The sequence below is a fragment of the Rissa tridactyla genome, chromosome 2, assembly GCF_028500815.1.
Source record: "Rissa tridactyla isolate bRisTri1 chromosome 2, bRisTri1.patW.cur.20221130, whole genome shotgun sequence".
Lineage (NCBI taxonomy): Eukaryota > Metazoa > Chordata > Aves > Charadriiformes > Laridae > Rissa > Rissa tridactyla.
The window spans coordinates 123,110,891-123,124,576 of record NC_071467.1 but is presented as its reverse complement, the minus strand read 5'-3'; the positions used below and the strand labels follow the sequence as shown (position 1 = coordinate 123,124,576).

Sequence of the window (13,686 nt, the reverse complement as noted above, 5' to 3'; positions counted from 1 at the left end):
AAAAGAAGGTAAACAGAACACCTTCCAGTAACTCAGTAATTATATCTGCATATTATTAGTTCAATCCCCCTGTATATCAGTATTGCAACTTTTCTATGGTTTTCCAAGGCACACGTTCACTCTCAACATTATTTTACGGTTTTACTTCGTAGCAATAGTGACTGTAGCAGGGAACATGCCCTGGAAATGCACGACTAGCTATACCACTGTCCTCCTCACGTTCCAAAACACAGCCTAAGCTGTGCCACATCTGAAATCCTGAGCTACCGATCCACAGCACTATTTCCTGAACAGATGTTATTCATCCGTTTTTGCTAAGACTTAATTATACTACGCATGCTGCAGAAAGGCTAGCCATAGAGAAGTAATCCTGCAGAGATGTGGTGTACTGTCTCTGAAACACCGCGGGCTCTCTTCTCACAGCGCCTGGAACAGGAATTACTGCCTATCAGCAAATTAACACCCTATAAGAGTATTGCTCAACAAGAGGAATAGTAAATGTAGGGTAATCATCACTAAGAATGTATGAGGGCAATGATGGTGACTCCACTCACCACTCAGACAGCAGGAAGTCACACACAAAGGTCCTCCTCCTGCCTGTTTTGCTAGACTGATGTATCATACCCGTCTAGGTGACTTTCACACGACTTCAAAACGTCAGAATCCACCGCTAACGCCAATGGCATTACAGGAATTAGTTTTCGATTAGTCTGCCATGATTACACATTTTAGTCAAACCTACAGTGACCAGCATTCAGTCAAACAACTGAAACACAGCCAAATGTTTGCATACTTGTATAGGCAGGCAGAAAACAAACATTCGCATCCCCAGTTCCCTGAAAGGTGACAGAACTTCGTAAACACCACCCTGCCTTCCTAGGTTAGCATACAGAATACCCTCACGAGAAATCACATTCCTTACTGGTTTTGACGCTGTATTGTATAACATCCCGGCAGAGTTGCAAGAGTTTCTGATGAGATTCTCCGGTGTCCCTCATTTCCAGGTCAAGAATCTGCTTCAGTGTTTCAGGGGCTCGCCATTCACAAACCTAGTGATGGGGAGGGGAGGGGGGAAGAGACCAGCAGTGAACAGGTTAACCAAGAGGAAGAGGTTATAAAGGTACAAGGTAAGCACCACGTTCAGCACTGGTTTCACAAAACTGCCCATTGCAGTGCAGCATGCCACCAGAAAATCTCTCCGGCAAACTTGTCTCATGGAATCTTGGTTGTATTGTCTCTTAGGCATTGCTTGACCATAAAAATTAGAGTGGGGAATGCTGGAGGGCAGCAGAGCAAGAGGCCTGCAGGTCAAATTTTTTCAGATGCTGTTCTGCCAAGCGGCAGGAACAACCCGTGCATGCCCAAAGGCAAGCATGTTTTCTTTTCAGCCCCTCTTCCCATACAGCCCATAAGCAGAGGTTTTGCGAAACCCATAGCAATCTCAAAACCCTGCCCTTTCACAGTGGTACCACATGCACTGTTTCTCCTCCGATACTAGTGCCCCTGAGGAGAAAAGAAGTAACTCCTCCAACACCAAACAAGAAAAACACTTCATCCATTTGTCGTCTCAAAGAAAGTGACCATTGTACTCTGAGATGAAAAAACTCATTGTTTTCTGGCAAATATGTATGCTAATTACATAATTGAAAGGTTTTATACTATGTTCTTTCTTAGTTTGGAAGGCTGCCTTTCTACTTCAGAGCCGGACGTGGACTAGAAGCAATTTCAAGGCTACTTAAAGTGCAATAAAATACAGCTTGGAAAAAAAAAAAAAATTGCTTTACTGTTCATTATCTCTGTTACAAATTCTCAGCAACACTCTCTGGCTTTACCTTTTCTGTTACATCATCGGCTTTCTGGATGACTTCTTCCATTATAATCTTACAGGCCTCTTCCACAAACTTCTCTCCTGCCTTTGAGTCCATTATCGGACCATTTAGGATGACGCCATCCACCAAAACAGCATTCTTCTTCTTCTGGAGCATCTCCTGTTTGCTATTTCCAACTGTAAGATAAATAACTCACCATTACAGCAAGGCCTGGACAACTAAATTATAAACTAAAAAAATATTCTTTCATTGCTGAAGATTTAGTCAACTTAAGAAAAGAAATTCACATGGACTTTTCGCATGCGCATTCTTTGGTGAAAGAATCTTTGCAGACAAACAAAACCAACATATGTTACTTCAAACCTAGATTGTTATTATGTAGGTAATAATAGCCTACTCTATTGTATATACTGCTTTCTGTAGCATACAAAAGCATGCAAGACACCTTCCAAACACAGAAGAAAATACTGCTCTGGCCTAGAACATGATACAACTGGATAAACAGAAATAAAGTGCAAGATAATAGGCATTTTTCTTAGCTGAAAATGTTTCCCTCCACATCATCCCTCCTGCTCCCCTTTTATCACGAAATAATTTCCAGCTTCATTTCTCATATCCTTATGCTGCACCTTTCCACCAGCCGGTCCTATTGCTCTGAGTCTTCCACGTCCTTTGCAAAGTGTTTCACTGACCCACACTCCGCGAAGGCACTCCGTGTTTGAGATTGCCGTCAATATCACACACCTGTACTTCTCTCTTTCTGGCCTTATCCTATTAAGTTCCCTCAGTCACTAATTACAGTAATTTGCTGTGCAGATTATCTTGCTTGTTCACTTCAACCGTGATCTCTCTCTCTCCCTCACCCATCCACAAGACTTATTCTCCTGATGTGTTCCATGAACACACTGCTACTTCCTTCTTTACGTTACTTCTGAAAGCACATCCAAGATGCTTATAAGACAGTGGCCAACAGTGGCAACCACGTATCTATTTCATGTATTGATTTCATACGGCAAGATCAGGACTCCAGTTTTAATCAACATAAGGATAAAGACGAAAGTGAGACATTTGGAGATATCAAGGGAACAGGCATTTGAAACAGTATAGCGCTGAAAGAAGAAGCGGTAACTACCATGCCCAAATTATCTGGGTTACAGACAGCGCTTGTCCACTGATCTCGCCCTAGAATTGCTAAGATCTATGAAGCCAGGCAGCATTGCCTTGGAGGGTCTTCTTTAGCTACAGTGAGGATGGTGGAAGGGTAAAGATGTACGGTGGAGAAAGTTTTATGGCCAAAGCAACTTTATTTTCTGCTTTACTTCTTGATCCAGTTATAAATTACAGAAGAAAGGCAGCTTTTTCACAGGTCTAAACAACTGAATTTCCAGAAGACTGCCAGACACTGAAGTCTGACACATTTGTCGTATTTATCATTATTAAAGTTCCTCATGCGCAGGAGGATATAGAAGTACAACAACGCTGCCTAGAAAGGTGGATGACTTCAAGGTCCATTGATTGAAAGAAACCCTGTCAATCCCATGAGCTTTTATTTACTGATGACTCTGAGAAGCTATTCAGTTCACTTTCACCTATGAGGAGAGATATGACAAACAAGATCTAATTCTAACATGAGGTGGAGCCTTAGGTTTCCCATATCACTAATGACAAAAATGAGACCTCCACGCTCTGCATTTCTGAAATTACTTCTGTTTTTAATTAAAAAGGGGCAATATACTACATTTTCCTGAACAGAGAGGCCTTCAGCACATTGTTATAGGAGAGGCATAAACGTTCTTGTGGGACACATACAGAACAAGCAGGTAAACAGTACTCCATCTTCAACAGGCAAAGAGGGAAAATCTTAGACATGAGAAATGTTAATTCTCATCATGCTTCCCAGCACATTACAGCAAAGGCACTGTACCAAAACTGTAGCTTTGAAAAAGTCTTAGAGGTTTCTCTCTGAAAACACAAACTAGTAGGTCAACTTTACAAGACTTAAAACACCAGGTATTAACAAGGAATTGGAAGGCACCAAGTTTTGGACAGACAGAACAGGGACTATTTTTGGATTAAGAGTTGTTTGATACATAAATAGCTGCCTTAACAAAAAAAAAAATAATCTCAGCCTTGCTATCTCCTAGAAATGCTACTATTTCTATGTATGTCAAAGGTGTTTTGTTTTTATGAAAAAGCGGACAGGATCTGAAAAAACTTTATAGGAGATTAATATCTATCACAGGCCACAGATATTGATATTTCCTTTCATTACAGGAAGGAGATACAGCAGAGCAAGAGAATTCACTAACTCCTTGTTTTGCTCTGCTCCACCCCTCATGTCTCTGCTAGAGCCAGAGCTGTGCAAAAGCTTTCTATTGGTAACTCCATCAGCCCTATTTCTGATACTTTTGCACAGAGATGCGATACTAGTATTTCCATGACTTTACAATGATCTCTTCCAGGGATTCTGTGAAAAGCAAAAACAGAACTTTACATTACTTTTTCTACCAGGTCTTTAGGGGTCTGGGTGATGTGTCTAACAACAGTTCCCTATTTGAAGCAGGTCTATTCCCCTCTACACATAGCTTTACAGTCTCCATAGGACACCTGTGGAGCCTGAGGAAGAAGACATCCGCTGGAAAATGGATGATTAGCCTAAACCTAGTCCCAACACATCTGTCTTGGGCCTCAGGAAGAGTCTATGAAACAGAGAGGCAAAGCAGGGGGTCAGAAGGAATGGATGGAGAAGAGCTCTCCCTTCAACAGCAATTTACCTGTGTAAGGCTCCGTCAAAGAGTTCAGGACTTAGCCCACAATGCATTTCATTAAATAATACAACTTGCAATTATTTACCACTTTCTCAGTAATTTTTTTTGTTAGCATTTCAATCTGAACTTGCTGACCTAAATTCTGCCCTGCAACATACCATTAGACTATTACTGGAAATTAATATGAACAACTGTTTCACATTCAGCAGCTAAATCAAGGCCCAAACATACACATTTTCTGAGGTAAAGATCTTCAGGTTTTGCAAGTCACTATTTAAGGATAGAGAAACAGACTCCTAAGCAGACTCAGAAAACAGACTTCCAGAAAGTATATCAAATGCAATTTCAGCCAAATGGCTCCAGGCTTGAAACAGCACTAAAACTTTACCAAATGGAAGTGCTTCAAACCAGAGAGGAAGGATTATTGACTGTTCAAGACATCTTCCTGCAAAAGAGAAGATTCGATCCTGCCCCAATTGAAGGTAATTGGGCATTTAGCCACTGGCTTCAGCAGCAGCAGAATCAAGCCTGTAATTCTCACATTTCATCCTGAATGAAATATTCTATTGCAGAAGCCTAAGGATTTCCAAGCAGCATTTCATTTTTACGATCAATATTATTTTCCCAGCAGAAAACATAAATTAATTGGAGCTGAAATTATGTACAGAAAAATAAACATTTTTCAGATGTTTCTATATCTTTATGTAAGCACTACCAAGTATTTTAAAAGCTGCATCTGTGTTTCCATAAACACAGAGAAACTTTCACTGCTAAATTCTTGCACGAGAAAAAGAAACTGGAGCCTTGTACTTGGCATGTTCTGACAACATTTGGGAGAGTAGAATAGAACGCCCAGAAAGATTTACTGCTCACAAGGAAAAGGCAGAAACAGAAGGGGGTGGCTGTGAAAGAGTAGCTTGTGCTTGAACACCAGAGCCAAATCCTGTTCAGTTTACACTGTACTAGCACCACTATTTAATTGAAAGCAAAAGGCTGGCTTTGACCAAAGGCTGATTTCTGCTTTGTAACAAATGCAGTAATAACTGGCAGCACTAATAAGAAACAAATTTTAAGTTGCTCATCCTGTAAGATCTAGTCATTGCTCTTCTTCCAGAAGACCTCAGTATTTTCTTTCAGTGTGTCCAGCAAAAGAAAACAAGAGAACTTCAGTGTCCAGACTCCACAGCACCATGTTTAATGGATTACTGTGAGACCATATCATGTATCAAAGCGTTAACATACACACCCGTCCTGTACTATGCAGCTATTTGAGTCCCTTGGCATACATAATTTTTAAAGACACTTTTGTTTCTTTAATCACTGCCTTCTGTATGTTTACAACCGAAGTAAAGCCACTCCGGTTTTAAGGCAAAATACATTGTTTCTTAGTAAACTGATTTTCCCAGGCCTGTTGCCTAGTAAAGGAGATGCAGACTTCTTAGAATCCAGCAGACGAGTTGATTTGGTATCCATATATATGGTACCCATATGAATAAAAGCAGACACGGGTACAGCAGGGCTCATACAATTGCCCCCATGCTACATGTTCTGGAGGTTTATGGACAAGGACAGGGAACAAGTTGGGTCCTTCCCTTCAGAAGGTCTGCAACAGCCCCCCCCACCCCGCACACGGGAATCCTCCGACTGTGAAAATACAAAAGTGACCTTTATAGAGCAGGACACGAGGAAAACAAAAGTGCTTGTGTCCAGGCTCAAAGGCCCCTGAATAGGCTCTTTGAGCACACTGCTAGCACTGAACAGCAACAGCCCAACAAACGGGTCCTATTCTCCATCCCACACCTGAATTTCCCATTTGAAAGGAAAGGCTGGGAGGAGAAAGAGAAATCTGGAGAAGAGCCCCAGCGATGACAGGAAATACAAGGTCCATGCTAGGAGAGAGGTTCTGCTTTCAGAAATGTTTCCACAGTCCAGAGGGGGCACCTTTGTTAGTTAGTTGAATGCTCATGACATGTCGTGCCCATTCACTGTGTGCCAAGCGCTTCCTATAAACAGCACTAGGCAGGATATGCCAAAATAAATAAATAAATAAAAGCAGCATACAAAAGTTAAGAAACAAGAATCCGAAATTTTTATGCATACAAACCTCAGGAACTGATGTTAATATTTAATAACAACTTCTCACTGCCCTAACCAAGTAACTGCAGGAATGATTCATGCTGTAACATTTCCAATTAGGAAGAAAGACTGTGGAGAATTGGAATTCACCTTGATGAGAAACTGAGAAACGGCAGATGCCAACTATGAAATGGAAATCCCAACTCCCTGACCCCAATGAGATTCTCTCAGCTCACATGCTCTAATTTTTAACATCTGCCAACAGCGTAGGAAGCTTTTGTTTTAATTAGAAGGTGCACGTTGATAATGAACATTTAATGAATGTTCCTTTTTCTAGGGGAAAGTGAATATATTTGCAACATCCAAGTCAATCACAGGCACCATGCACGGGATAGCAAAGTTAACAACTTCAGGAGGCTGGGTTCAGACAGAAGTGATGCATATGTGTGTGACCCACATAGAATATAAAGAATCCCTGAGAGTTCTCTGCTTCCCACTGGAAAAAAATTGAAGTGAAAATACAATTGGGGTTTTTTTCCCAAATGGAAGTCCTGCAACTTGATTTAAAAGACTCCATGACAGCCTATAATTTCCTGCAAGAACTATATTTTTAGTCATAATATAAAAACAATTTTTAACTCCAGTCTTTCAAAAATCATCTAAAAAAGCAATAATTTACTAAAACTAAGTTTTCCGGGATTCAATGCAAGCTAAAATGTAAAAACAGAAGAAAAATTTAAATTTCATTTTAGGAAGTTTTACCTCTACATTCAAGTTACTGTTAAAAGAACTTTTTTCTTCTTGCTTTTTCTTAACATCATAAACACTTCCCATATTTTCTGTTTCCTACAAAGGATTTCCAATTACTGATCACTAACTTAAGTCTGCAACGTTGCTCTGAGATGTGCCCTTATTTACTAACACAGGGAAGCTAATGCACAGTAAACTGGGATGTAACTTTCCAGCCCTCTAGGGCCTCTGAACTAGTTCTTACATGGACATCCATAATTTATTAGCATATTACGTATAGCAAAATAGTTCAATCCAGTCTCAAAGCGGAGCAAGCTGCCTTGCACAGACTATTATAATGTTGCTCATCAGATCAGCAGAGACTGGTCGCACAGATGAGGGAGCCGGCAGGGCTCTGGACCCATCATCACTTCAGATCCTGCCTACCTTGATTTTCCTACGCGGTTTTGGGAAACCATTCCTGAGCTGCAGGAGGCCAAGCTGCCAGGTGACAACACACCACAGTAAGGCCCAGCAGAAGACACTGGAAGTCCTTTTGAAGGGCAGCAGCCTGGATGATGCCTGGTAGAAGCACAGATCGGACCATGCTATCCGTGCTAGGGCTCACCAATGAGACCGTGTGATCCCTGCCCCAGCAAGGCAGCTGAAAGAGGCACAGAGTCCCCACACCACCTGCAGTCTGACTGCATCCCTGATCCCAGTCTTCCATTTTTCCCCTGTGAAAGACAGACGATGGATAACTTATTTGGAGGTTTTTTCTGACCATGCCAAAACTTTTAATCAGTCATTTGAGATCAGCATCAGCACTGCAACAAAATACCAGGTACATACAGCATTTGTTGCTTGCTCTTTCCCCTTCAGGCAGGTGTAACAGCTTTTTAAGATGATATATTGGCCCCAAAGGGGGTTCAGTAATCCCTGAACAATAGAGTAGGCCTGCTTGAGAAAAATGAGTTTAAGAAGCTCAATGAGACGTAAGCTCTTTTGCAGTGTAACTAGCGGAGGGACACCAAGCCGCTTATGAGACAACCTTTCTTGTTGAAACCCTGACATTTGCCAATGGATAAGATCATATTTATGAGGCTTTTCAGCTTACATAAGGTGAGACATGGCAAAGGGCAGGGACATCCAAGCTTTAGAGCCAAAAGCTCTTCCAAATTATCTAGACTTAACCAGCTACTTTGTAGAGTTATTGCTACTTCACTAACAGAAGACCTTGATTACTAAGAATCACTTTCCTCATCATATTTATGGCACTGAAAACATCTCGTCCAGTGACTTTTTCTTTAAAGACACCTCTATTTGCCAACACTTGACAAGCTTTTCATTAAAAAAAATAAAATCAAGATCGCATATACTCAAGAAACAGTAATAGAGATGGACATACATACATTTGAACCAAGTCAAAGTCACCTTTTATTACCCTTAGACTAGCCCTGACGATAATCATCAACAGAAACAACCTCCACTGACATGCCACAAAACAACAGCCTTTTAAGTTTATTATTCCCTCATTGCACACATAAACCCTATTAATGTTAAAATAAGTTAACTTGCATGCACAGACGGGAGGATAAAAAAGGGAGGGAAATGGCCCCAATTTAACCATGTCCTGCTGAGCATCCTGGAGCTATCAATGCTTTACAAACAACTACCTCCAACAACCTCTACAGTTTGCAACACAAGACAAAGCAAAAAAGACCATAAGATATTTAACTTTTGATTTTTGCAAAGCCTGAAGAGGTAGTTTCATAAATAATTGGGATGAGCATTAGGACTGACTACCCCAAATCTGACTGTGAGGAGGGAGAGGGGGGAAGTCAGAGAAATACAAAGACATGTATTCAACGCATCCATTTTTTCTGTCTTGAACGTGTAATAAATGCTTATGGAATACGAATGGTCTTTAAAGAAGCAGGCTGCTTAAAATAATCAAGGGCAGGGAAATTAAGGCACATGATGTCTAAACTGTTTAATAGGCAATAATAGCTGAATCAGTATGCAACAAGATCTCCAAATGCATTAAAAAGTGACAATTCTTAGTTGTATAAGTGACAGCTTAAAAGATGCCTTAATCAAGAACGAAAAGTTATTTACTGAACTTCTCAAATGCCAAATTAAGCTTCTTCACTAAACGTTCATTAACTGCCGAGAAAATTCTTATTAATTTTAAAGCACAATGAATGCACTCACACAGAATGGCTTTACTTGATGCAAACTTCATTTCTTGCAAACCTATGTTTCCCTTCTTCTGATGAAGTGATATTACCAAATATCCTTGTATTTTTTTTATCAGATAGATTTATGACACAGGAGAGATCCTATCCCTCTGCTCTGACCAAAATACTAACCCAAGTATCACATTACTGGAGTCTTAAAGTCACCCTAACTTCCAGTATGGTTTACCATGCTTCACATTACACCTGTTCGAGATGGCAACACAGCAACATCTTACATTAAATAAATGTTTGCTGACTCATCCCCCTCCCCATTCTGCTGGCAGACACAAACCACATAACACCCCAAATATACCATATACGCACTCAGCTGCCAGCCAGAAGTTAAAAAAGCAGCATATTGCATAAATGCTGGCTGCTTCCTTCCTCTTGTGGTTTCCAGCTACAGGTCTGTTTGTTGTACTTGATGAGCTAGTAACTTGCTTGAGACTCTGCTTAATAGACTCAGCCTTTAAGCCCCACAAGGGAACATTTCACCTTTTTTTTTTTCCCCCCCTCCTAATACAGAATTCTCCAGGCTTTCTCTATGCCAAAACAACTTCAGAAAGCTACCCTGATGCCAAATGACTGAAGAATATATGCAGTCAAGACCCATTTCTGCAGCTAGGAGTAGGAATCTACAACTTGGTCCCCACTCACACATGGAATTTTGCTATCTTTTGTGTTAGCGAAGGCATAGCCTAAAGCATCCTCTTACCCATCCCTGCATAGTCAGTAAGGCTGCCCTCGTGGACAGTGGTGATAATGCCTGAGAGAAATTAGGCCCAATTAGCAACAGGCAAGAGGAACCTCACAAGCGCTCACTTTCAGATACATTAGGGGTGTTAAAAAACAATGTCAGGTGTGCTCGAAAGTGCTCCCACTGCATTCACAGCCAGAGCAGCCACTGCAAGGATAACTCTATGCACTGGGAAACACATCCAAATCTCCACGGCAACTGTGTCCACTTTGCCAGCTGCTCCAGTTGTGCAAAGCAAACACAACACTACTGCTGCAACAGGCAAGCGCCCTTCAGTCTTCGTCTCCCAGATATTTTCCCCATACAACCTTAACAAGATCCAGCTAAGAGCATTTAAAATCAGTACTGAAAGGAGAAAGGCTGCACATACCAGCCCAGAAAGATCTGATCTTAAGTGTGGATGCACACTTGCTAGAAAAAAAAAAAAAAAAGAGCTTTCAGGTGGCAGCACTCAAGAACCCGAGCCTCATTTCTCTAATGGCTCTGAATAATGAGCAAAATCTTACCCCAGATCCCAAATCACCTAAATCTACAAATGATCAGACTACAATCAATGTGCCCAGCAGAGGCTACAGTGCAGCCGAACTTCCTTCACCATCCCTCTGATGTGAAGTCCATTCACCAGACAGAAAACACCGCAAATCACCAAAGGTAAAGGGGAGAAGAAGGGACAGGGAAACTAAAGAATTTCTGATGAGAAGGAAGTAGGCAGAAGTTACAGATGCTACTCACGAGGAAGGCAGAGGTACTGAAAAACCTGCAGCAACAAGTGTGGAGGTCGTATTATCACTAGACTCATTCTGTCTTACCAGCACAAGCCAATAGTTTTGGAAGGAAGTTAGACTTTTGGTAGCATACTTTGAACAATATTTTAACAAGAACACTGAAGGGAACACCAGGATCTCGGTCTTAGTGACTAATAGAAGCTTATCTTTGGTGTTGTCTTGGCAGAGGATATTAAGACAAGCTGCATCTGAAGGGAATCACTTTTGCAGCTGCTGCCACTCATCCAGTGCTGCTTCCACTACTCATACAGTACAGCCTTAAGCTACTGTGCACCCTGGAACACATCTACTGCAAACTAGAGCTGTCACGTAACTTTACAAGGCTCATTCAATTTACAGCAAACTAAGAAAAAAATAAATCATTGTCCGTAAACATTAAGTTTCTGGAGTTCTTATATTCTCACAATTTCAAGGATACGGGTTTTTTTTTGGAAATTTTCCACCGATCAAGTGCTAATGACTTAAGTCACCCATGAAAGTGAGACACTGAACTTCTGGGAGACAAGTTAGGAGACTTTCTCAACCTAGGAGTAAAACCTTCTTTTAAGTATTTCATCCATGCTTAGGGTAAAACTAAAAGAAACATACTAGATCCTCAAGCCTTTTTGACTGTTTTCATAAAAGGTTCCCAATGTGGGATAAGTGGAGAAACTCTTATTGACCTTGTGGGACAGAGGACTGCCACCTGCAAACGCTTTTACTATTTTCTGACTTAGCAACCAGTTTCCACTCGGAAGACAAAGGAATTCCTCATTTCTTAACCTTGCAAATAATGGCATACCTAAAGCCTAGGCATACAACAATTTAGTCTCGTCTCCTTTTCAAAGCTTCTATAGAAGTCTCCTTATTGTATTAGCCACCTGACTTCCATGTTCCCAACTTTCATAAACATACGGTCCGCTTTTATTTTTTCATTACATAATGATGCAAGGCCTTCCTGTTAATGCAGGTAAACAAGTTAACTTGATAATACACTTACAAAACAGGATTAACTTCTCCCTTCCTCAAACCTTTTTCTCCAAAGCAAACCATCACACTGCCATGCCTATTTTATTCTGGTGCCTGGAAAAAAAAAAAAAAAGAAAAAAAAAAGAAAAAAAAAGAAAAATAAATAAAGGCACCACGCTAACAATCATTTATTTCAACAAAAATACTACACTGCAATGCTTTTATAATACTTGTTACAAACGCTATACCTTATTAAACCCTTCTGGCTGTGTTACTGCCGCACTTTGACAAAAGGGCATTATAGATAGATATTAGATAGGTATTTCTACAGGCCTCTCTGCTCATCTCCACACGTTACCGGGGAAGTTTCGAGCCGGCGGGAGCCCTTCGCCGAGGCAGCCCTTGCCCCTCCCGCACCTCGGCCGCGAACCGACCCTCTGCCCCGATGTCCCCTGCCTCCCCGCTGGTAGCCACGGCGAGCAGGCTCCGGGAGCCGCCGCCAGCCGGCTGTGGAAGGGGTTCAAAGCCCCCAGCGGGGCAGAGACTGAGGCGCTCCCCTCCCCCGAGCCCCTCCGCCCGGCCGAGCGCGGCGGGAGGGAGAAGGCGGCTGTGGCCCCGTTTACCCTCCATCTCGCCTCCGCGGTGGGAGCCGGCTGCGGACCGGGGGCACCTCCCCGTCCCGGCCTGACCCTGGGCCGCTCCCGCGTCCAGCCGTCCTGTGCCGAGCCCGCAGCCCTGGCCCCGCACGCCCGCAGCCGCCCGGCCGCTGCCTCCCGGCCGCCTATTAATACCCTCGGCGACGCTGGCCCGCCGCCAGCCGCCTCCTCCGGCGGGAAAGGGAGGGAGGGAAGGAGGGAGAGAGGCGGGTAACGGGGCACGACCGGGGCTCGCCGGAGACCGGGGGGGGGGATCGGGGGGAGCCGCCCGCAGGGTTTCCCTGCCCGGCTGCGGGGAGAGGCTGCGACACATAAGGAAGGTGGTTTTTAATGCCCGGGAGCTGCCCTTACTCCCCAAGTCGGGGGTTTCGTCACCGCCCCCGGCTTGTGGGAGGGTTTGTTTCGGTGCCTTAAAAGCCTCCCCTGGGGGCTGCTGCTGGGCAAAAGCCCAGCTGGCCACCGCTGGCCCCTAAGGGCTATTTTAAGGCCTCCGAGTGAGTTGTGGCTGACCTCCCTATTCCACTTTATTCCAGGACACCAGCCCCATTCAATGCCACACAGGCCTTCTTAATGCTCATCCCTTTCTTACAAAAGACATTAGTGCTGTTGTCACAGAAAGGTCTGAACAATGTCCAAAAATTCACTACGAAAGCCCCCAAAAGCTTATGCCCTCCATTAAAATTCAGGCCTGATCAAAGTTTGGCAAAGATTTTTGGAAGCTGGTGAAATATTGAGCCATGAATCGAATGCTCATTCATAGGGTGAGGGGTAACGGTTTTAAAATGAAAGAGGGTAGATTTAGATTAGATATTATGAAGGAATTCTTTACTGTGAGGGTGGTGAGGCACTGGAACAGATTGCCCAGAGAAGCTGTGGACGCCCCATCCCTGGAAGTGTC

General features: G+C 42.7%; 1 protein-coding gene across 2 annotated transcripts in view; it reads right to left on the bottom strand.

The window, feature by feature from the left end:
- The window catches only part of GADL1 (glutamate decarboxylase like 1), an 85,759-nt gene extending 72,848 nt beyond the window's left edge, over nucleotides 1-12,911 (bottom strand). Inside the window, exons 1-4 of one of the 2 annotated variants that reach the window (XM_054192990.1) lie at nucleotides 12,756-12,910; nucleotides 12,164-12,246; nucleotides 1,833-2,005; nucleotides 923-1,049 (exon numbers count right to left, since the gene is read on the bottom strand). In XM_054192990.1, coding sequence (XP_054048965.1) covers nucleotides 923-1,049; nucleotides 1,833-1,985 — 280 coding nt within the window. In that variant the 5' untranslated portion in view covers nucleotides 1,986-2,005; nucleotides 12,164-12,246; nucleotides 12,756-12,910. Of the gene's footprint in view, nucleotides 1-922; nucleotides 1,050-1,832; nucleotides 2,006-12,163; nucleotides 12,247-12,755 lie in introns of both variants that reach the window. The other variant, XM_054192989.1, reaches the window with a different exon arrangement.
- Nucleotides 12,912-13,686: the final 775 nt, after the last annotated feature.